We start from the raw sequence: 24460 nt of genomic DNA, 5'->3' as shown, positions 1-24460 counted from the left end.
AGTGCCCCTCAACAGACAGTCCCCTTCTACCATCGAAAAAGCTCTCTCCCTATTACTCTTCTCTCTTAAAATTCGTGTTTTTGCCTACAAAATTCTTATTTCTCGTTATGATTTATCTATATACTTATTTCTTCTTAAATACGGGACTTACTTAAGCATCAGAGTGCTAACGTGTTGTTTTGCATGTCCTATTTCTCAAAAACTTTCACTTAATTAGCCCAAATCCAATATCAAAATTCAATAATTTTGAACCCATGCTAAAATCGCACGCATCAATAGTAATTTAAAGAACAATTAAAATGTGATTTGTTTTCATGTGTTAAAGTGATTTGCAAACTTCAATGATTTGTAGTAATTAAATGGAGTTTATTTATAGTTATATATTTGATCAACTTATTATTTGTTTAATAATATTAAAATATTAATTTTTATTTTAAATTTATAATTGATGAATTAATAACTGGTGCCTTTTATTAGAATAATTTGTTTCAAGGCTTCACCATGTAGATAATAACAAATTGTAAATCATTCAAATTTAAAATAACTATATGAAAGTCAAATATAATAAAATAACTATAAAATGCTGTCACTTTATCAATTAAATCAATAAAGCATTTTATTCACAATTTAATAAAAAAATTGGGGCAAATGGGTTAGACCCGTCCCGGTTGGTTTTGGACGCGGGTGGGGCTGGTCCAAAGAAATGACGGGCAAGGCGTGTCTCAGGTTCAACTCAAAGTTGGTGGTGTCCCCGTCCCAATTCGCCCCGCTTCCAAGCCTATAAATAACATTATTACAGCAGGCTAATAACAAAAGATGTATGTTACAAGGGCCTAGCATTTGTTTACTTTCATCCACACAAGAGGTGGTCTGCACTACAGGTTCACGTCCCCTGAACATTCAGCAGCAGCTCCTCTGTGTTAAGCATCACCCGATTTTTAGAGTCTGACACAATTCGTGCGATTTCCTTTGAAGCCTCAATCTTCCTTAGTGTGATGAATGATTGGTTGTTTCCAATAGCTTCTCCTATCAGCAGAGCACTCTTTGCTTCACCCTACAGTTAATTGTCACACCGATGCTGCATCAGAGATAGAGAGAGAATACCTAAAGTGAGTTAAAAGAAACACTTCTAACCTGAGCTCTGATGATAGCACTCTTCTTGTCCTGCTCAGCCTTCTCCACAATGTATTTCGCCCTCTCAGCTTCCTGTGCAGCAATCTGTTTTGCCTCAATAGCAGCAGTAAACTCCTTCCCAAAAGTTAGATTTGTAATAGAAACATCGTCTACTGCAAGGTGGAAGGAAGCAGCTCTTTCTGTCAACAGGTTACGAATATCCCGACTAACAGTCTGCAATGGCCGCATTAACCAAATTAGTATCACCGATCCTCTACGAAAGCAGTAGTGTTAACATTGACTCCGGAAATAATGTATAATTATAGTTCAGAAACAGTCTGATTGTTACCTCTCTCTGAGTGACGAGCTGGCTTGCATTGTACTGGGCGATGACAGACTTCAGAGTTTCCTCAACTATTGAAGGCAACACTCGCTCGTTGTAGTCTTCACCGAGAGTGCGGTAGATTGTTGGCAACTGATCTGCCAGAGGATGTGAAAGAACTCGCAGACCAACTTCAACCTGCTTGCATAAGCAAATGGGATTTACTTACACCATCCAACTAGTTGATAAAGTAACCAAATGCATACTTATTGGTGCTGCCTAAACATGAGAAAAGAGAAGTGTCAACTTGAAGCTCATTGCAGGCAAAATTCCCCAGCTGAAAAGAAATAACCTGTGCTGTTTCGGTACTTGGTTACCAAGCCGCGTTTGCCCTCTCCAGATTGGAGGAAATCAATTTATAATTGCATTCAACGAAAGAGAACATGAGTTTGGAATTAAGTTTCTTAAGAAGTGTTAGCATATATTGCATTTTAAATTATAACATATCTCTTCGTATTCCATCCATTATGTTGATGTTGGTGGATGGTCATGTGATAATATTTGTAACATATCTTCTTCAATTTGATCTTCCCACTAAACCATATCATGCGTAATATATCCACTTACTAGCCATTTCTCCCCACTTTCTCTTGTAACTCATCACATTATTGCCCATTAATTCACATTAAAAATGATAGATGATTTCTACGTATAAAAGGGATTATCATTCTACTTGTCTTGATACACATACCCATAGACTACATGCAATTATTCTATAAGAGAGTTATATTAGTTGTTTGAAGGTATTTTTTTTTTCGGAGAGTTTTGGATATTACTTGTCGAAATTGAGTTAGAGTCATGTTATCAAACTGTTGTATCCTGGAAGAGACAAGTCAAGAGTAATACTGCTAGACCAGTGAGAATTTTGCTCCAATGGGATTGAATCTCCTCAAAGAGATTGAGATATCCGCACTTCAACCTGAAGATTTATTTCTTATTTTTTCAATTGGAATTTTTATTTCTACGGCAAGAAGATATGAAGAGATGATGTGGAAAATTCAAAATATTTCCAGCAACTCCAGAAATACATTTTTCTATTTGAAACGGAGTTCAAATCTAAGGGGCAAAAAAACCAGCAGAGATAGACTTTACCATTTGGAGATCGCGACTTCCAGAAGTGCTCATGAAAAGAAAGGGGCGTGCGCGGATATCATAGATGATAGGCCATTCTAAATAGGGGAAGATCAGATGCGTTCCTTCCTGGAAAACCTGCAGTAACAAAGTTAGTAAAACAGCATCATTTGCCTCAGCAGCGAGAACATATCAAGTGAGTACAACTGCAGCATGCTACATATTGGAATGGAATGGTAGATCCATAGCAACAAGGAAAAAAGCAGTAGATATGAAATTTCCAATGTCAAAACACCACATCTAGTAAATCTTTATTATAGTGCACCATCTCCTTCTAACCAGTCAACAACAAGCACAAAATTTTCAAAAATGAAAAATATTCATTTCCGTCAAGTGGGACAACGGCAGGTTAGTTTGGTGTTTTGTCATCTCATGATGAATGAAGAGAGGGTGATGATACAAGACCTTTTTCATATGGTGCTAGTGAAAAATAGTAGTTATGTGTTGAACTACATAGTAGAATTTTTCGAGGTCAGATGTTCTATGTAGTTAGCATCTATATGAAGTCAGCATGACAAGCAAATGACTTTTACTCTAGCTACTACAAGGTCTTCCTTGAACTGAATAATAACTGTTATAACTGTGGAGCATATAAGAAAATGGGACAGCCACAAGCAAGAAAAATGCTACACTAACAGCAGTTCTTTGATAGAGTAAATACATGTTTTGGGGCAATTGATTACAGAGAACCAATATCCCTTGGTTTTTTGAATTCTTATTGTTTCTTCCAAACTCTTATTGTTTCTTCCAAGAAAGAGAAGAAAAAAAGATAATCTATTTGCTAAAGCTCTTTAATAGACAGCAAATCCCTAGTTTCAGTAATCAAGATCAGTCAAATCCTGTTACTGGAAGGTTGTTCAAAGTTCTGCATCAACATAACAGAAAGGAGGGAGTAATATAGAATTTTTTTTCTTAAAGTTTAAAACAAATTAAGCGACTGATTATAAAATATCAAATAAAAACCACACGAATTCGCAAAATTCAGTATTGGACAGGCACTAAAAATATGAAAACAAGTGCAGAACCAAAATGTGAAGGCAAATATGGAGCATTTTACCTTGTTTTTTATCCCAGTGAAACGATTGAACTCTACAGCTCTGTGGCCTCCTTCAACGTTATAGTAAGTTTTCCCAAAGGTATTAACTATAGTAGCCCCAACAGCTGCAATTTTCATCACCTCCCACTTCAGTCCCATGTTCTTTTCTTTGCAATCTAAAATGAGGACAGAATACTCCAGGTCAGGATATGCCAAAGTCAATAATTGATTTTCAAGACAAAAAAACTCCAAAACCCATTCACAAGAGTGAAGCAGTCCGTCATTTTAAAGGATTACAACCAGAAAGATGAGGAAAAAAGTAGGTAAATATGATACAAGTATAGTTGTCAGAGAAAAACAATGCAACTTTCCATTTCAACCATAACAGTACATATCACCGCAAGCACATGCACTTTTGGTACAAATTTACAATCATATTCATAAAGTTCAAATAGAAATCGAAGCACAAGAGATTCCAGAAATAGATCTAACAAACTCATCCAGACTCCAAACACATCTGAATCTGATAGCTAACTCTTCATAAATCTTCAGCTTCTCATCCCGCATTAACAAAACCGAGACTCCACTACCAAGATATCGAAGATCATAAACAGTGTAAAAAGCGCAACGACTACCAACACAAATGAACAATAAACTGAATAACGGAAAATCATTTGAACATCAAATAAACAGGAACTACATCACACTCCAATCCAATACACTACAAAAATCGGAGCTACAGATTCACCTCCAGAAAGCTCTAAGCGCAACAAATTCAAGGAAGAAATGCGGTGAAAAAGAGCACACCAGGCAGTGGAGGAAGAAGGAGAATGAGGCGAGTATGGTTTTCATTGATGAGAGCTTTTGCTACTGGCGAAGTTGCTCAAATAACTGCGACGATGGCGGTCACACTGAGCATGACTATAACTAACTCAGAATTAAACCGTAACTAAATTAGCATGAATTGCATTTTCAGCCCCTTAACTGTATTTGATATGACAATTACACCCCCTAATTTTCGAAAATTTACGCTTAACTGCTTCTATTTGGTGGAATAGACCTCTCAGATTTTCATTTTTTGCCCCTTCAATTTTAGGCTGCTTTTAGTATGTTTGGTTTTGATTTTGGCCCATCTTTGAGATGTGCCAAAATATAGAGTATGTTTAGCTTGTTTGGTTTTGTAAGTTTTAGATATATTTTTTATTATTTTAAAATAATTTTAATTACTTTTTGTCCAAAAAATATAATTAATTAAAAAACAATATTTATTTTAATCCACTCACAACTATATAAATTATATATATTTATACATATATATATAAATATATATAAAAGAGACATGATTTAACAATAAACAGTACTTTTTGTCTCCCCACTACCAAACATCAAACATACCATACTTATTTTATATTTTCTCCAAAAACAAATTCAAACATACACACTATCTCTAACTTATTTTTTATTTATCTTTATTTTTCTCTCTCTATCTCCAAAAAACACCCCAAAACAAGTAAAAAATAAAACAAAACATAATGTTTGAGTTTGACCAAATTGAATAAAATCTCCATATATTTTTAATACAAGAATTTTTTCACTATTTCGTGAAAATATATGAAAAAATTAATATAATTTAGCGTAAGTTACATACTTAGACCGTTTAAATATTTTTTTCCCATATTATTTTATGAATATATAAATTTCTCTCCTTCTACTTAATTAAAAAATTAACTTCTGCCTTATCCCATTTTTGTCATGAAACTTCCTTTAATTTTCAATATTAATTTTAACAACTTAATTCTTTAAACTTAGTCAAAGTTAATTAATAGAACAATATTATTATTGGTATTTTATAAACCCTTTTTTAAGTATTAAAACTTATTATATCTAATTAACTAATTATTAAAACAAGATTTGATATTATTATATGAACTCCATAAACATATTAAAAGATGCTATATATAACATATTTATAAACTGGTCAAATCCGTACTCTCAATGTACATTGTACATTAATGTACACTGAGGGCATATATATACTCTTCATATTTAACGTGGAGTATATATGTAAGACTCTCCTTTGGACTCAACAAAAAACAACGTTACCTGATGAATGAGGTTGATTAATTGGTGTGGAAATAGCTACTGCATGTTCACTAGGGAGAATTTTGCATTTTACGTCCCACAAGTTAGTCTGTTCACGCGATTCTGGTACTAAGCACGTGTGAACAGACTAACTTTACGGTGCCAAAGGAGAGTTGCCCTAACGCGATTATAGTAGAAGGTGCTACCAAGTTTAATTTTGGACCTCAATTGAATAGGTATATATTCCCATGTCATAATCTTCAATTCAATTTCTCTATAATTTTTTATAGCAAAATTACATTTTTTTCCCGGTATTATAGATGGTTAGTATTTTGATCCTATAATTTGTTTCATCTATACATTTAGTTTTTTTTTTTGACGAATTTAATCTTGAACATCACATTTGGTTCTTTTTTTTCGGGGGAGGGGGGGGGGCAAATTTAGTCACGTATTTGATAATAATTACATGACAACAAAAGAAATCTACTCTAGTGTAAAGGGAACCAACATTGTCAATTAAAGAACTCAATTTTGTCAAAAAAACGATCAAATGTGAGATGTTCGAAACTAAATTAATCAAAAAATGACTAAATATGTAAATGGAGTACAAGGACAAAGTGATAACGATTTATAGTTATAGGACCAAAAATGTACTTTTCTCATTTTTTTATTTTAAAATTTTGGGTAATTAATTAAGTTGGATTGCAATTCTAATTAATTAATTAGTACCATAACAATTGTTATGTATAAATGTATGAGTGCTCGCAAGAAATGAAAATAGGACTATCTCATTTTGCATTATTTCTTAGCACAAATTTGTGCTATTATTGAGTGATTTGACAAAAAAAGAAGTTTCATTAGGATGAAAGTTTGCTTATTGTAAGCAAACATAGCAATTTGTGACAAGGTTGGAACGGATAACAAACACGTTTAAAATTGTCGCAAAATCACAAACACACGTCTAAAATTGTCACAAAATCCATCACAACATTTCAATTGCAAATTCCGCAAAAAAATTGGCAAGAGACACTTTTGTCGCAAACTATCTCTAATTTTGTCTCAAGACACTAACAGAATTGTAACTTTTTGTCATGACTAATCACTATGATTAAAAATAAAAAATCATAGCAAATATTAATTAACAACAGTTGCACAACAGTCACTAACCTACTCTTGCAAACAAGTCCAAGATATTAGCCATAATTAAAAGTCACAGTAACTATTTTAGTCATAACGAAAATCATTAGAAATAAAAATTAACCGTGACTAAAACTTAAAATTTTTGCGTTATTTTTGTTTTATTGTAGTGGTAATATTAATTTACGGTGACTTTTAAGCTGCGATCATATGAAATAATTTATTTATTTTTAATGAAAACATATTTCTTTTTGGTAGTGATATATACATTTTTATACTCATGCATGAATTCATAAAACCAGAAATGTTTTCAAGAATGATATAAAAAGAGGTAATAAGGACAGTAAAGGAATCAATGAAAAAGGAGCTGAGTATTAATTTTATTTAACGGGAATAATATACTACTCAACCTTAATTAAGCACAAACATCTTCCAATGTCAGATTGAAACCTAGAAACTCTCATTGTATTTGCTCACTTTTGAAGTCTCTCCTGCAATATTTTCACTCCCATGTACCTGCAACACACCCAATTCCCCAAACAACAAAACTCTTAAAACATTAAGAAGCGCAAAAATAACCACACTATGTATAAATTGAGTTACTTGCATTTCACTCTATGTGAAAATTCTAAATGACCAAAAAAAAAAAAAAACCCTTCAGGAAGAAAATGGACATGATCTACTGTAGGGATAATTACACTCCTCTCCTATGATGTCTGGTGTAATAATACGTATAATCCTCTTCAATTCGAAAAATTACATCTGGTACTCTTGAGATTCAAAAAAATATCGATTTCTATTCAATTTTTTTGTTAATATCAACAAATACAGTGAATTTTGATTAAGAGGTGGACTTATTATTTATTATATAGAAGCAAATCTCAGGGGCACTAGATATAATTTTTCAAACCACAAGAATTTATATGTAATTACACCAAACCTTAGGAGAGGGTATATAATTATCCCTACTTTTTATTTTGGTTCAAAGGGGTTTTTTTTGTCTATTAGTGGGAAAAAATATTATTTTAGTCCGCTAAGTATGTCTAATTTTAATTTTAATCCGATAACTATGTTCATTTTTGTTTAAATCCAACAACTTATGAAATTGCTTACTTTTAGTCCTCTGGTAGATTTTAGGACAATTTTATCCCTATGAGTGCATATGGACTAAAACTGCCTTTCAAAAGTGGCATAGGGGTAAAATTGTCCGAAAATCTGCCAGAGGACTAAAAGTAAGTAATTTCGTAAGTTACTGGATTTAAACAAAAATGAATATAGTTATTGGATTAAAATTAAAATTAGACATATTTAACGGACTAAAATAATACTTTTTCCTCTATTAGTGTTTTCATCATTAAATGCTCACTGACATACTAAAACATTACCTTCCCAGCATCATAACAGTGGCTTGAGGATTAGTCCCGGGCGAGTAATTAAACGTCGAGCCATCGATAACTCTCAGACCATCCACTCCAAGAACCCGATACTCAGAGTCCACCACCTTCCCGACCTGGCAACCTCCATGATAGTGCCATATGGTCATTACAGTGTCCTTGCAGAATTGCTCTAAAGATGTAGTGTCATTGGCGTGCTTGGGTAGCAGATTGATGGGTGCATTGGCGGTCATGTTGAGGAGCACCGATAGCTGAAGATAGTCGTATCTGAACTCGGAAAATGCCTTCGATTCAATCACAGTTTCAATGACTTTGAGGCCATCAACGCATCTCTGCACGTCTCGTGGATCCTTGAAGTAGTTGAATGTGACTGACGGGTTGTCGTTCGGATTCTTGGTTCGGAGCTCCAAGTGACCTGTGGAGAATGGGCCGGAGATTTTCTCCAGGATGAACCCGCCCCTGATGACCGCTGGATCAAGGGCTTCCATGGCCTTGATTGCTTGCTCTAGGGCTTCTGGGGTTCTTTGTTTTGGTGGGACGGTTGACAGCTGTCCAATCTACATATAATACATTTGTTATATAATTAATTTAAATTTAATACGGACTGAAAAAAAATATTATACTACCATTTTGGTAGTTCTAAGAGTGTAATTTACAATTAACAACTACATGTAAAATTGAATTATTAGCAAGAATACTATATAATTTATTTTAAATTTATTACTCTTATTTTTCTATATAGAAAGTAAAATCCAATTTCTCAAAACAGACCATTTTCTTGGGTTGAAGAACACAACCCACATTTAATTAACTCCTATTTCAATAAATCAAATAAAAGTTTAAAAAATCCCCATGGGCTTGCCTCGGCCCAACATACACCAAAGTTAATTGGGCCTATCGATAAAATATTTAACCAAATAAATAAAAGCACACACCTTGGGAGAGAACATTCCGAAGTAGTCTTTCTGGGCCGGATTGGAGACAAAGGGTTCTCCGGAGGCGGCCTCGATGTAGCTCCCGAACTGCGTGATACCAACGACCTGAATCAACGAAACCTCCACCGTATGTGGTGACGGTACAAAAACAGCATTCATTGGGTTGTCGGACATGCCTTGGCCCACCCAAGGCTGGTCCAACACCACCGTAATGTTATGGGCCTTAAGGTGGGATGATGGGCCTACGCCACTCAACATCAGCAGTTGTGGGCTCCCAAGGGCCCCGGATGACACAATGATCTCATTCTTCGGCCCACTTTTCAGGTATGCCCTGTGCTTCTTTCCTGAGGCATCTCTGAACACCACCCCTTGGGCTAATGGCCTGTTTCTCCCTGTTCAAACCAATTAAACATCAATTCAGCTCTCCTAAGCTATAGAATAATGAGATTAGTTACATTTTATCATTTGAATCATATTTATTTTTATATTTTATTATTATTTTTATGTCAACTTATTATTTTAATTTTTTAAAATTTATATTTTATCATATAAGACCATCTTTTTGTTGATTTAGTCGTCAAAAAAATAGTACATGCTCTACATATGTGAAATATCACATATGCTGCATGTAATGTTTTTTCGACAAAAAATTTGGTTGAAAAATAATTATAAATGACAAAGTGCAAAATTTTGTGATGTTGAGATGATAAATTGACACCAAAAAAAAATTAAACATTAAAGTGTAACAACGAGCATAGTTTGGATGAAAAAATATAATTAAACCAAATAATGATACTAACAATGTTAATTATAACATGCTTTTTTATAATACTTATAAATATTTCTTTATTATTTGAAAATTATGAGTATTTTTCTAAAGTTATTGGTCGTCTTATAAATCATAACTCATGATAATTTACTGTAAGAAATATTTGTTAAACGATCATTAATTTGAGAGGTATTTGTAATTTTTTAAATAACGAGAGTATATTTATAATTATAAAAAAATTCAGAAATTAATTTCTAAAAAAATGACACAAACGCATACCTTTGATTCTGAAGAGGATTTTGTGAACAGAAGCATGCAACATAACAGTCAGCCCCTTCGGGTTCGCAAACCTCAAAAGATCCGCCGCTGTGTGCCGCAGGCCGTCGCCGTCAAATATGGTGCCGCCGAGCTTCGTCCCGGGCAAATGGTCATACGTGAATCCGTTGTACGGGTCCACGCCGGCCTCCAACAACCCATCCTTCACCGCCGACTGCCGCCGCCTGCCATTGCTTCATCGGCGGCTCGAACGCCACCACCTTCTCCACCCACCTGTACGACTCGTTCACCAGCCTCACGTCCCACCTGGCGGCGCGGACGTACTGGGAGGCAGCGCGGGAGTAGAACCCTGCGTTGAGGCAGCTGCCGCCGCCGAGCACGCGGGCGCGGGCGTTGATGACGCCGTCTTCTGAGATGAAGCGTTGGGAGGGGGAGGATGAGGAGAGGTCGAAGAGGGCTTTGCCGAAGGCGGCGAGGTCGGTAATGTTGGGGTTGCCGTAGGGAGAGCCGCCGCGCTCGAGGAGGAGGACGGATGCCGTCTGGGAGAGGGTGGCGGCCAGTGGGCAGCCGGCGGTGCCACCGCCGACGATGATGTAATCGTAGTATGAGATTGCGGGAGCGGTGGTGGCATGGTGCATGAAAGTATATTTTGGAGCTAAAACAAATTAAATATTCAAAAGAAAATATTAGTTATAATTATTTAATTTCTTAAAAAATATTCTTTGGTTGGAATATAAATTTAATGGCTTTGACTTCTTTCTTGAAAAGCAATAATTATTGTGGTTAGATATAATTGATTTATAAATTATGATTTTAATTACAAAATAATGTAATTAAAATTTATATGAATTATATATGTAAAACATGTAAATTATATATATGAAATAAGATATAAAATACAATAAAAAAATAGGTGAGTCCTTATACAGCTCGAATCTTTAATTATAATCTTATATTATTATAATTTTTTAATGTATTTTACACTCTCTGTATATAAAAAATTCAGATAATCTGTATCTATACATACTTTATGAAAAGCTTTTAATTATATATAATGTAATTCCTATACATAATATAAATAACCTTGTATATTTTCTTAAAAAAATTCATATAAAAACATACCCGCATATATATAATTAATTAACTTGGAAAAAATCAGCAAAAATCGAGGGATAATAAATAGGGTATTATATGAGATTTTTTGAAATTTGTCATAATTAAAAAATTATAAATTATTTTTTAAAATTACAAATATTCTAACAAATACTTCTTGTAATGGCTCATCATAGGAAAGTATTTGTTAGTGTCTTTGTAAAGTCAAGGAGGTATTTTTTAATTATTCAATCAACAAAAAGATATTTATAATTATGTTAAATTTTAGGGAGCTGTTTGTAATTTATCCTAATACATAATGCATTTTCAAGAATATATATATATATAGAGAGAGGGAGAGGGGAATATGTATATATATATATAGAGTACCTGGATGATCAGATGATGAGAAGGCATGAGAGAGAAGAAGTACAGGAAAAAGCAGCAGAACAGAGAGAAATGTGGTAAAATCCATGATGATGACCATGAGATGTTTGAGAAAAGCACTGCACAGATACTGAGTGATATATATAGTGAGAAGAAAGGGCGGGGGGGCGGGAATTGAGGGGTAAAAGCGTGTTTTGAGATTGAGAGTGGAGGTGCTGTTTGGTGGGATTGGAATACAAGACAAGTTGCTGAGCTGAATAGCAATTAATAGCTATTAATATTCAGGTGAAGAGCAAATGTGGTAGCTAGCAGCTGCACCTTCTCTATTTGGCTTTTTCCTCCTCATCTCTTTTTACTTTTGATACCAAATTCTAGCTCGAATCGAATCTGGTTCAATCCTGTAACTCGATTTATTGTTTTATAATAAGAGATTATTTTTTTTTATTAATTATACTTAAATCCCTTCTGAGAATGTTGAATTGTATTTTAAAGAAATTGAAGTTTCTAAATTACACTTACATCTTCTCCGAAAATTCAACATTTATATCTGATCACTTTTCGCTATAGTTTTATAGATATTTTACCTCTCATTTAATATTTTCATTTATAATTTTTTACTTATATGGAAAAAAAAAATATAACAATGTTAACCCACTCCATATATATAGTATTTATCCCATTATAAGTCAAATAAATGAAGGGCAAAATTAAATATTTATGTAAAAAAATTTTGTTGACGTAAATATTTTCCATTCAAACATTAATGGAATGCGATCAGGTGTAAATAAAGAATTTTCAGAAGGGGTGTAAAAGTAATTTTAAAATATTTAGCCTATCCTCGAAAAAATTACGGCCAACAATCTCTGCGGTTGTGGTCTATAAGTATTTATTGTGGCTATTTATTATTAACCATGATTAAATATTATATTTTTGTAGTATGATCAGTAAATATTTGACGTTGATAATTAATATATAATTTTGTTTATTGATGTGGTTGAGGTTTTTTACTAAAGGACAAAATCGAGAATTTTACTTCGGCACAATTGCGCACCAGGTGAATTGCAGTTTCCGCAAAAGGGGGTGCTGATTTCAAGAGAGATGGGTCTCACTCAATGAATAGTCCTCCCTCTTAAAAAATTAATATTTTGGTATTTATAGTAGTGTTGGAAGTTATATGGTGTGGTGGGTTGCATTTGCTTAAGGTGTGTCTCATATATATCAAATTACTTTTTTACCCTTATAATTTAATATTATTTACTAATGTACATCATTTATAATCAAAATTTATGATAAGATTATAACGGATTCATTTAATTTAATTGAATATGGTATGGATTCCTTGATTTGAAGGGTGCAGATAGAGGTGAAGTTATTAATATTGAGAAATAAATGAAAGAGGACATGAAATTGGGAGGGGAATTTGGTGAGATTCAACCACTACTGCTTATTAATGCTTTTGCTCAACTCCACACTCACTATGATGAAAGGTTAAATATTTATCTGCATCATTTGAAATGGTTTTTTTCTTTTTTCTTTTTTTTTTTTTGGATTTTTCCTTCAGATTTTCTCCACACCTAATTTTTATTTTTAAATTGGGTAAATTCATAAATACTTCTGGTATTTAATATAATTACGAATACCCTTCAATTATTTTAAAAATTATTAATACTCCTAATGTTGAATGAAATTATGTAATTCTTAATGGGGGTCAGAAATTGCCAACTTAATCATATTGTGTTATGTCTTCTTTAAAAAAATATATATAAGAAAATTTGAGAAGATAGATGGAAAAAAGTGAAAAATAATAAAAAAAAATTATCTACTTTGTCCATAAATAAAATATATATAAAAATATATATAAATTATAATCTACAAGGGTACTTTAGTTCATTCGTTAGGGTAAAAATGAATGAAAACCTAACAAAGACTAATGAATTGCGTAATTATTGGATGGCCACTAAAATTAGGGTGGTATTATTAATATTTCAAACCACGAAAAGATATTTATAATTACAACAAATTTCAAAAAAATTTATTATAATTTACCCTTTTAGATATAAACAACTATATCAATCAGCATATTAATTATATACAATTTATAACAATGTATATTAATGGGTGATTGTTATCTAAGTAGACAAAGCTCATAATATGGTAAAATTTAAGTCGATCCGTAACTTAATAGTTATGAGACCTCAATTTTATCAAAAAAAGAAAAAAAAAAAAAAGCTAAATCAACTATTTATAGTGTCTGCCTTTCTTCTTAAAATTTGAAACATTGAGAAAGCTAAATCAAGTGTAAATGAAAACTCCTCCTCTCCGATATTTATGGTGTGGACAGTTCATTCTATAGTTGAAAAGATTAAATTTTTTTATGTATTATAATTCTACTGTCCTTAAATAGTGGCCTCATGACTATCAATTTATGTCCTCAAACTTCAATTTTTTCATTTTTTTTATTTTTATTTTCAAACGCTCCTAATTTGAGTACGACTTATTCCTGGCACGAAAGTAGAAACTATTATAAACACCGGGCATAACTATATCCAGAATGCACATAAATGTTATAGCACACCCCAGGCTCCTCCCACAGTTGGAAAAAGGAAAAAAAACAAAAGGAAACAAAGAGGCAGCCTAGTCCCAGATCAAAGAAGATTTTGTAGCAACTCCAGAGAAAGACAAAAATGGTCATATGTTACAGCTCCAGAATGCCCAGAATGAGGAAGAAACGGACTGTTTTTTCCTTCAAATTTACAACATTCGCCAAGCATTGAAGACCTAAATTTTTGGGACCAACATAACCAAAATTTCAGGCTAACAGAGAACAGTATTGAGGGCAACAAATAAAGAATGAGACCACTGGAGATTCTCGACTCGAGGAAATCGTCTAGATACAGAAGCTGACTTAGTACAGAGAATTATAGGTACAACATGTCGCAACAATAGATGCTATGCAAATGACGAGGGAAGGAATGAGGGTGATGTTTAAGAGCCTACTCTGCCCCAAATAACCTGCAAGGGTGATTGTTGCATCGGCAATCACTCGGGCAAGTGTCCCGGCTTCCGTCGACAGAAGGCCACCATTGTAGGTTCCACGAGAAAGCCTGGATGACATTACTCTGGAGAGAAGTGATAAATTGACCCCTGCAGTAATACCAACAACATATGAAGATGGCCCAGAGAAATGCATTTAGATGAATGCCAATTTGAAAGACAATTCCATTTATACCAACTTCAAGCACCAAAGTCGGTATAAAGCAACTTAGCATGTGGGATGAGTTTATCTTAGAAAATTAACAGCCATCAACTATGTCTAAATTTGATTATTAGCGATGTTTGGTCTGTTTATGCTACTTGTTCTGTGCAAAGATGAACAATTTGAAATAGAAATCTTACCTTCCAATACTTCAGCAGCCACAAACATGACGAGGCCTGAGCAGACATATTGTGGAACAGAATATGGGACAATAAAATGGAAGCTGAAAAGTATACCCAGGAGGACCACAATTTCAGATGCCAGTAATATTTGCCTGCAAACAATTGTTGAGGGAATTCTACTATTAGTTTAGATAGCAATGTTTTGAGACAAAAGCACTTTCTTGCATGGCATGAAGTTGAGCTGCAAATCTTTTAGCACATATAACTTGTTCAACATTGTAAGTTTACACACTACTCAGAGATAAGGCCTAAATAATGCCATATCAGGATGCACCATCATGCTTTTAAATTCATTTCAGAAGACAATCTTCATAACTGAGATGCATTAAGCAAAGATCCTAGTTGTGGGTTAAGAGGTAACATGTGGGCGTATCATTTAAATCTAAACCAACACGGTCGACCCGACTTACAAGTTAGACCTACAAATACATGCATAGTTGGTTCAGCTCCCCACAGTTAATTTGACACAACTAAAGCAGTATCGTGTGTGTATTTGAGCTTGCAGCTCACTAATAATGATCATCGCAATAGAGTTGGAAAGAGAAATTGTTAAACTCATGACTCAAGAATCAAATACAGCAGATTTTACTGTGTAAGCAACGCATTCTGTCAAGGTTGGAACCCTTTTGAATGTAAAGTGACATATTACAGAAACAACCATTCACTATAGAGTTTTATAATAAACAAAGGATCATCCACCACCCTGTACATAAAAATTCTGACTTCCCAAAAAGTTCTCCATCAGCTCTTGGCATAGAATTACTTTTATAGAATACTGGTATAGGTTAATCAAGTAGTTGTTCAGAGATATCAATATGTGCGCTCTACATAGAAGGCATGACTTCAAAGGTTTGAGATTACCTGTCCTCGTACATATTGCTTATGTAACTTCCAACAACAATGTTAATCGGAAGAACTGTAAGTCCGAGGCAGGCAAGAAAAATTGACACTGTGCTTGTTGTCCAACCAAAATAGTATGTTGTGATTACACTTGATTCTGAAAGTAGAATTTCCATTGCATATTTAAGCATGAAGTAAATCAACAACTGAACCTGCAAAATAGTATAGGAAGTAGTATTGTCATGAGGATAGGTGAACAGGACCTTACCCACTGTAGAATGGGCACAAGGCTAAGTTAGTGTTATATATTTATTGAATTTTTGATTAGATTCCTTATTCATCTAAGTTAAAGAGCAAGAATTGCATTAAGTCTTGTGTAGAATTCAACTTCTTAGTAGGTTCAGTTTACATTCATACTTCCTATAATCTTCTTATTTTGACAGAGTAGATTACTGATGAGAACTGGTATTTGATGTTGCGGTTTTGGTTTTTTGCTCCAACCCTTGTAAGGGTAAGGACTCTCCTCTCTCCTTATCTCTCTCTCTTTTTTCCAGCTGCTATATCATTTCGTCCTGTGTTCAAAGCATTATTTTTGCACTGTAATTCTTCCTTAGTGTAAATAGAATAACTTGATGCTTACACCTTCCAACTATAGGAACAACATAAAACAACCCTCTTTTTCAAATAATCACTGGTTTTCATTCCCTCCTGCAGGTCATGTAGATCTCAGACCTATCACATAACTCTCCCAAATGGATTATTACCAAATTTAGTCGATTGTTCACTTTTTGTCCATCGATTTCAATCTACATCCACCTCAACCTTACTTCTCAAAGATGTCCCACAGCACAGATCCAGTTATTAAAGCAAAAATCAAGTACAGCAAATGTCAACTTCCAACTTAATTATGCATGAGGAGACATAGCCTTCTTACTTATCAAAAAAATGGGAAGCATACAATATCAATAATATTACCTTAACAGAAGGTGTGAGTAACCTATAGGCCGATCCTAAAGAGTTAGCTGCTAGACGAGATTCCTCCGGAGCCTCTTCACTCGCATCACATTCTTGATCGTCATCACCTTGTTCATGTTCCTTCGATGTAAGTAATGGTTGTACCAGGCCTTTCTCGAGCTTATCATTTTCTGCTGTTGACAAAAATACTATGTCAGGTTTCCAGACATCTTTTTCAAATTCTGTAACCTGGGCCTGCTTGTGGGCGCACTTACATTTGAAGACAGACGAAATTACTAAATTTAAGAACATGTAAGTTGTATGGTTTTTCTAGAGTCGAAAGCAAAAGAACAATTTTCATCATGCAAGAATTATTGTAAATCCGTGGATTCTTTATCCACACCCTACAACGCTAGCTTCAGAAATTACTCTAATGGATGTCCCCACTTAACTTGTCTTTTTCTGGAACATCCTACAGTATTATAGTGGCGGTGAAATGGTAGATTTTTCACTGTAGGACGGGAGTTTAGATAGTACACAAAGGAGTTGGTTTAGATAAGATGCCATTAATAATTTCCTTTCCGTACGTGTAATAGCTATGAATAAAGTTGTTAAAGTGGCTTTGATATAAATTGATAGTCAAAATATATATCATGAAGTACACTTCTAAAATTTCCAAAACCCTGACGTGATCTTCGTAATTTTGCACTTAATAAACTAGTCAAAGTCAAGTGAACTCACTAATTGAATAACGAAAGGCACGAGCATCCACTGTCAAAATTTAAGACCATATGTTCAGAAAGTAGAGTTACAAAGCTTCAGGAAGATTCACATGGGGAAAACATAAGTTAAGAAAACACTTCAATGTAGGATGCTGTTATGCATGGGTCTGGTTTTCTTTCAAGCAACTTAGACCCATTTGACCTTTTAGAATACAGAGTACATCCACCCAACAACTATATAAAGGATTCTATGTCACTGAATGAATTATATTAATGAAAATATAAGATCATCTTTTTGTAATTCAACTGACAGTTCTCAATCAAGGTATTGTCCAGACTTGTCAGCCCAACATATATCTACATTAGACAAAGAAAAGCACAAACGACAGATTTTATTAATGATGTGGCAAGTTTATTGCTTGAGTGCTAAATATTAAAGTACATTTTCTTGATTTTACAAACAAATTCTTTTGAATTCAAACATAATAATTTATGAGTTCTTACATCATATTTGTTTCATTCTTCCCCTAACAAAACCATATCCCACCAGTTATTGATGAGGACTTATTTGTAACAAAAGAAAAGCAGCAGAGAAAAAAGCAAGTAATAGAAAGAGATTATGAGGTAATACCAGCATTAGATTGTGTTGGGGGGGCATGATTGACTTCAGTCTCATGAGCAGGTTCTCTAAATGAGATCCATAACCATACTAAATAGATCAACCATGCCACAGTCATTACCCAACCAGGCAAAGTATCTTGATTAAACGTGATATTGAAGATTTTGAAATTAGTTTGCAGCAACCCGGCAAGGGCAGGACCACATGCCATTCCCAAAGCACTAGCACTAACAAAACCTGCTGAAGCCTGCATGCGGATTTTAAGTGGCACGCAGTCGCTAATGTAACGTCTGTTAACTGCTCTGGCAGAACCCAAACTGCAAAGTTAAATGAAAACAGGGAAGATGTCACATTGTCAAATCTTGTCGAAGCCGATTACTTCAATATCAGGTACTGCATCGAGCAGCCATTATGTTCAAATGCAGCCTGCAGCTGGACGATGCATGACTGGAAGTTAAACATATGAAGACCTCATATGTCACCAGATTATTAAACTCGTTTATTCATATGTTCTTGAATGTTTTAGTATCAGATTTTTCAATTTGGATAATTGGCTCTGCTTGCAAATAACTTACATAGTTAAGAACATGCTGGAAATATGCAAGAGCAAGTAGTAAAATATAGAAGATAATTCATATGAAAGCATGCATCAATTAGTTTTTCCTTAGTGTCTTTCAACTGGAAGTGTATAAAAATTCAATAACTTCTATAACACAATCTGACTTACTACTTTTGGCTATCAGGAATAAAATAAAAGACTTCAACTGACAACTTAACTTATGACGAGAACACAAAGAATCTAGAATAAAGTGGCCACAAACAATAAATATGAGCAGAGCAACTAGAGCTGTAGACAAGACATGAAAAAAGCACCACAGATTTAGACAGCAGTGTCCCCATGTGACTACCAAAAAAATTCAGCAAAAGTTATTTAATACGGAAGTAAAAAAGAAATGAAAATAAATACACATGAACAAACCCACATATTCATGCTAGCATACATAGTTAAGCCACCTTGAAGGACAAGCAGACAGATCAATCACAGTGAGTCAAACAACAATAAAAACACACAGAGAGACAAGCTACTTACCCACAAAATACTCGACCAAGCAAAAGTATTGATATTGAGTTGAGATCATAAGCCATTGCATACATCGCATTTCCAATAAAAAGAACTATGCTGCTAAATACCAAAGGTCTGAAGTATGACTTGTTAGACCAAGCACTGAAATATACAGAGGAAAATATCTGTGCTACTGCCATTGCCCCAATCACAATACCACACACCGTTGCTGCTGCCCCAAGGCTCATAGAGTAGTCATCTGCTGTGGGAACAATAATATATGTATTAACCATGTAAAGGAAAGTGTTCGCCAAGTTTAGAAGAAGTGACATGAAATGGTATCTCTGATCGTCAACATGTTCCTCGACGGGAGAAGGTAACTCTTCATGCATGATAAGTGCATGTTGGCCCAAAAAGTCGAGGAAATTTGTTGAGTAGGTTACTCTGTCAACAGCTGCTTTTAGTGAGTCAACAACAGGATCCTGCAAACAGTTCTTCAAGGGGTAAGCAAAGAATGAAACAATCTCAAGAACAAGCTGATTATAATGAGAAATGCAGAAAAGTTGAGGAAGCTAACAGAACACATAACGTGTTGAACCTGGAGAGGAAGTGCAGGTTCATCATAGATTGATAAGTAGCTTCCCTGGCGGTCCTGAAGATCTGCGAGATTGCGAGATATAGCTCCCACAACAGCTCCTAAACCCTGCAGTCACCAGTCAGGTCAGTGACAATTTGTTTCATTTCCTTTTAATGATTTGAAAATATCATAATTTCAAATCATTTACTATGCCTCACTGATGATGATGTAAAAAGTTGATAATGCCAAGGAAAACCGTATAGATAGAAAGTTGATTGCCCCTAGATATTAAGACAACAGACATGACACAAAAATGGAAGCAGCAAGATTCTTTTCAATTTAAAAAAAGTTACCACGTGCTTGAATACTTGCTGAAGCTGGGAATAAGGATGATTTGCACGAGTTTTGACATAGTAATCAGTGAATTTGTAGCCAAACCGCTTATCAAACTTCTTAAGGATCTTTCGCAGACCAATGCCATTCATTTCAACAAAAAACAAAAGCTTTAGAAGGTCCCGCCCAACTGCCCTATAAGCTTCTCGGAGCTCAGATATTTTGGATATGTCAGGCTCTTCCTGAAGAGCCTCTTGTTGCTCATTCAGCTGCGCAATCCTTCTTGCGAATAGTCCTTGTTGTTCCAACAGAAAGAGAACAATTTTTTCTATCTGCAATGTCAGCATGCAATTATATAAGCTTCATTGTACAAAAACTTGGTGCACGCTAAAATTATTGAACTTTCCATGATAAGTATGAAAAGAGTACTTTCCACAAGAAATATACTACGAGCATAGACATAAGCATAGTGGTTTTCTCTACCATAATTGTTAAAACACGCTTGAATTTGTTATCCAGACATAAAATTACATAGAAGCACAACAGGACAACACCATTACCAAAGATCAAGACCATTGACCTCATGTTTTATTTGTCATTAAAATAAGCCATATTACTTTCAAGTTGACCGTAATTTCTAACTTGACCTTCATTGACATTCTAGAAATGATCTTTTTAAGCTATGTTAACAATGGCACCTTTACAACATATGGCGACCATCCCACAACAGATAAAATTAAGTAACATAAACTATATTAAAGGAGAAGAAGATAAAAAGGGTGGGAAATGGAATGATACACTCATTACTCAAAGCATGTTAGCAGAATAAGACTTGGCAAAGTGACACTGTACGGAATACGTTCGTGAACAATGTTCATTATTTGATGTAATTTCTATTACCTGAATATCAAGCATTCTCGAGAAATCCTTGAGAACATGGCGACGATCCAGTGCTCCAGCTTCAATTTGACTAGCGTATTGCTTCACCCTTTTCTTCATTAATTTGTAGTTGATGTAGTATCTATTTTGTACCAAAGTATTTCACATCAAGATCAAGTCAATGCAAACACAACTGGATGATATGACAATATAACTATGTGTCTATGTCTATCTAACACCATTCTGTAGTTGATCCGTGATCCTTTCTTGCTTTATGCATCCACTATTTCTCAGATTTTAATAGCTACTTCATTCGTCTAAGATATCCTCCGATGTCAACAAAGTAAACATAAACATGCAGAATATGCCGTGTGGTAGCAGGATTTCAGCCATCCTCTATAATGCATAGCAATCATATTGTCTCATATAACAAGCTATTTGTAGCTGTAGATTATACAACTTTTACAGCTCAGATTCCAAGCACTCCCACATTTTAAAATGTCCAAATTATCCAGTAATACCAATAGATATTATTTCGTCCAAGGAAAAGTGATTGAATTGAATCAAATACTTATTTGATGCATACCCCTGCCATTCTTGGATTTGTCTTTCCTTCAACTTTTTCCCAAAAGCAACCATCGCTGTCTGCAGTACAACAATGCAAACTCATATAAGAATAACATGCAATAGCATTACCACAACAATTTTGCTAATTCTAATAGATGGCATCATAGTTTTTCAAAAATGAAATATTTCATTGTTTTCATGCTATCCGAGTGCCAAGACCGATTTTCAGTAGACTGCAAGAATGTTACTAAAAGCAACCATTAAAATTTCTCTACACTTGCGTTCCAAAAATAGAAAAATGAGAAAAGAAATTATCTTTGTACTTATGCTTTACAAAATATCCACTCATACAAACAATGTATCTGCTCATCATGCACAACCACAACTGATAGTTGAGAGGCACTTAGTTTTTACTGATGTTTGACATTCCAAGCTATCAATTACCTAGATTTTAAGATCAAGCTGATTTCTTTGCCACCAAAATGTGACAAATCTTTCTATCACAGCACTGATCCCAAAAAGGTTTCCTCTGCTCTTCCTCTCAATTCCCTACAAAATGAAACTGGTTAGAAGTTACAATGTCTGATTCTACAACTTCTCGGTTAACACACTACTGACCATGTACACATACATATACATTCCTGTCTATTTTTTTTTCTTTTATTATGACAACAGTTATTACACATCTGCAACCAAGTGTTGCCCTTTCATATAGGGGCAAGAGCTAAATGGAACAAATCCTAGTTAATTAAAAATAAACAACATTTTGCACGCTCTAGTTTTGAATAAAAAAACTATGATCTAACGATCAAAAATAGACATCTTCAAGAAATACTTCAAATCAATAGAGAAGAGTTTCATGCTGCCCATTTTCTACCTCAGAACAGGACCATATCAGAGCAAGCCAAAAGAGAAATCAAGAATACCTGATCAAGCCCATCTATATTGACTTAGCCTCCAGACTTGTCAACTAAAAACAATATGCTAAAATTCATTGGAAAAAAAAAAAAAGGACTTGTCAGCACATCAACTACTAATCCTTTGTCACTATCATAAAAGTACACTCTTCTTCACCACAAAACAATACCAACTCTACTCAACTCAAGAAGTACGACTTTCATCACATGATCCACAAATTTACTTATTCCACATGTACAAAACACATAATTCTCGAAGAAACCAGAAATCAGAACTTTATCAAACCTGATAATATATCATATCAGGCTGAAATCTTTCTCATCCAAATACACATGCATATATATTTATATATACAAACGCATAAAGACGCCAGAACACAGTTAGAAAAAAAAAATGCACTACCGGAGGATTTCTCGCAATCGGGAGCAGCAAGAATCAAACCAACATCAACAAACGTCAATTTGCCAAGCTCCCGGATTCGGGCCCAGAAAAAATCAATTCAAGATTCTGAGTAATCCGGATCTTTGATGAAGATTCGGAGTACATCAACTCGAATTCATTAGCTAAACAACAAGAAAAACGGGCGACCGCCAATTATGATTGTTTCAGTTCTCAGCCACTCAACCTGCGCATACACGCATGTATACACGTCTATGTGCGTGTGCGTGTGTGTGTGTGTGTGGCGCGAGAGAGGAGAAGGGTTGAGTGAGAGAGTGACAGTCAGAGAGAGAAAGGATTCAGAAAAATGGCTTTGCTGAGAACTGAAGAAGCAAGTTTGAGCTGAATTTTTTTGTTTATTTGGTTGAATGAATGAATGATTGATTGATTGGGGAATGTCTCCTTTTTACTTTAGAGACCTCTCATCTCTTTACATTATTAACTTCGTCATGTGCCCAACTCGTTTTTGGAAGTTAGCTCTTTTGTTATTCCTTCGCTCCCATAATTATTTCAAATAAAGGGCAGTGACGAGGTCGAAGCTTCACAACAATAGATAAGTTCTGGAATTGAATTTTCAGTAATAAGCTAATAAGCACTTATTTTAAGCTTTTTCACATATACTTCGAGCGTTTAAATTTTCACTTGAATGCCACAAGTTCAAATCTTATTAGAGTATGTAAAGTTGGTGGTTTGGTAGTCCGAGCGTTGAGTTCTTCACTTGACTGTCGAGAGTTCAAACCTCGTAACTTCAGTGATTTTTAGTCAAAGTATTCAATTATTTACTTGAATCTCAAGAGTTCAGACCTCGTAAAGTCAGTGTTTTTAGTCTAAATGTTCAAATTTTTACTAAAATGGACGAGTTCGAACTTCACTAAAATCGTAAATACCGTCATGTTATGTGTATATTATGGATGATGGCGTCCGACTGTAATGTTTGACCCAATGGAGATTGGGCTTCACGTATTAGGGAAGATTGGCAATATCTTGATAAGTTTTATCGAAAGGAACATTTCATAATGATTAATGTTTTTATGTGCTTTATTATATGACGACGGTCTCCCATTTATAATACTCAATCTAGTGAAAATCGATGTCTTGATAAATTTTGACAAAAGAAATAATTCATGGCGATTAGTTCTTTTAGTTAAGTTACCGACAACGGGTTCATCGGAACCTCACTTTTTAATTATAAAAAAGAAAAGGAAATATCATAATTGTTTATATGAGTAGTATTTAATTTGACTGGACATAAAAGTTAAATAAGTGTCTAAAAAAATTAAAATAAAAATCTTAGAGTCAATATAATTTAATACCCCTCCCAAAAAAGAATTATATGATATGGTTCAATCATCAGCCAAATTAATAACAGTAAGTTTCT

General features: G+C 34.4%; 2 protein-coding genes and 1 pseudogene across 6 annotated transcripts; all 3 read right to left on the bottom strand.

Annotated features, from left to right (window-relative positions):
- LOC105164156 (prohibitin-1, mitochondrial) lies at positions 602-4496 on the bottom strand. Of its 2 annotated transcripts, XM_011082743.2 has the most exons (7): positions 4411-4496; positions 3684-3838; positions 2588-2704; positions 1463-1633; positions 1135-1347; positions 849-1054; positions 602-778 (listed from the first exon to the last, which is right to left on the bottom strand). In XM_011082743.2, the coding sequence occupies exons 2-6, from the start codon at positions 3819-3821 to the stop codon at positions 884-886; spliced, it is 810 nt and encodes a 269-aa protein (XP_011081045.1). In that variant the 5' UTR covers positions 3822-3838; positions 4411-4496; the 3' UTR covers positions 602-778; positions 849-883. The 2 variants fall into 2 exon arrangements, with proteins under 2 accessions (XP_011081045.1, XP_011081044.1); XM_011082742.2 differs by having other exon boundaries at positions 604-1054.
- Positions 7231-11858, bottom strand: LOC105164154 (annotated as a pseudogene).
- On the bottom strand, positions 14378-23542 carry LOC105164153 (SPX domain-containing membrane protein At4g22990). 4 transcript variants are annotated; one of them, XM_011082741.2, is made up of 13 exons: positions 23047-23541; positions 22653-22710; positions 22171-22275; positions 21746-21804; positions 21181-21301; positions 20301-20612; positions 19969-20073; positions 19398-19852; positions 18320-18624; positions 16988-17160; positions 16034-16224; positions 15131-15264; positions 14378-14878 (listed from the first exon to the last, which is right to left on the bottom strand). In XM_011082741.2, the coding sequence occupies exons 4-13, from the start codon at positions 21796-21798 to the stop codon at positions 14640-14642; spliced, it is 2088 nt and encodes a 695-aa protein (XP_011081043.1). In that variant the 5' UTR covers positions 21799-21804; positions 22171-22275; positions 22653-22710; positions 23047-23541; the 3' UTR covers positions 14378-14639. The 4 variants fall into 4 exon arrangements, with proteins under 4 accessions (XP_011081043.1, XP_020550310.1, XP_011081042.1 ...); XM_020694651.1 differs by lacking the exon at positions 22653-22710 and having other exon boundaries at positions 16988-17157; positions 23047-23542; XM_011082740.2 differs by lacking the exon at positions 22653-22710.

Source organism: Sesamum indicum, linkage group LG6 (genome assembly GCF_000512975.1).
Source record: "Sesamum indicum cultivar Zhongzhi No. 13 linkage group LG6, S_indicum_v1.0, whole genome shotgun sequence".
NCBI lineage: Eukaryota > Viridiplantae > Streptophyta > Magnoliopsida > Lamiales > Pedaliaceae > Sesamum > Sesamum indicum.
The sequence above is the reverse complement of the archived record's forward strand: the minus strand, read 5'-3'. Positions and strand labels throughout refer to the sequence as shown.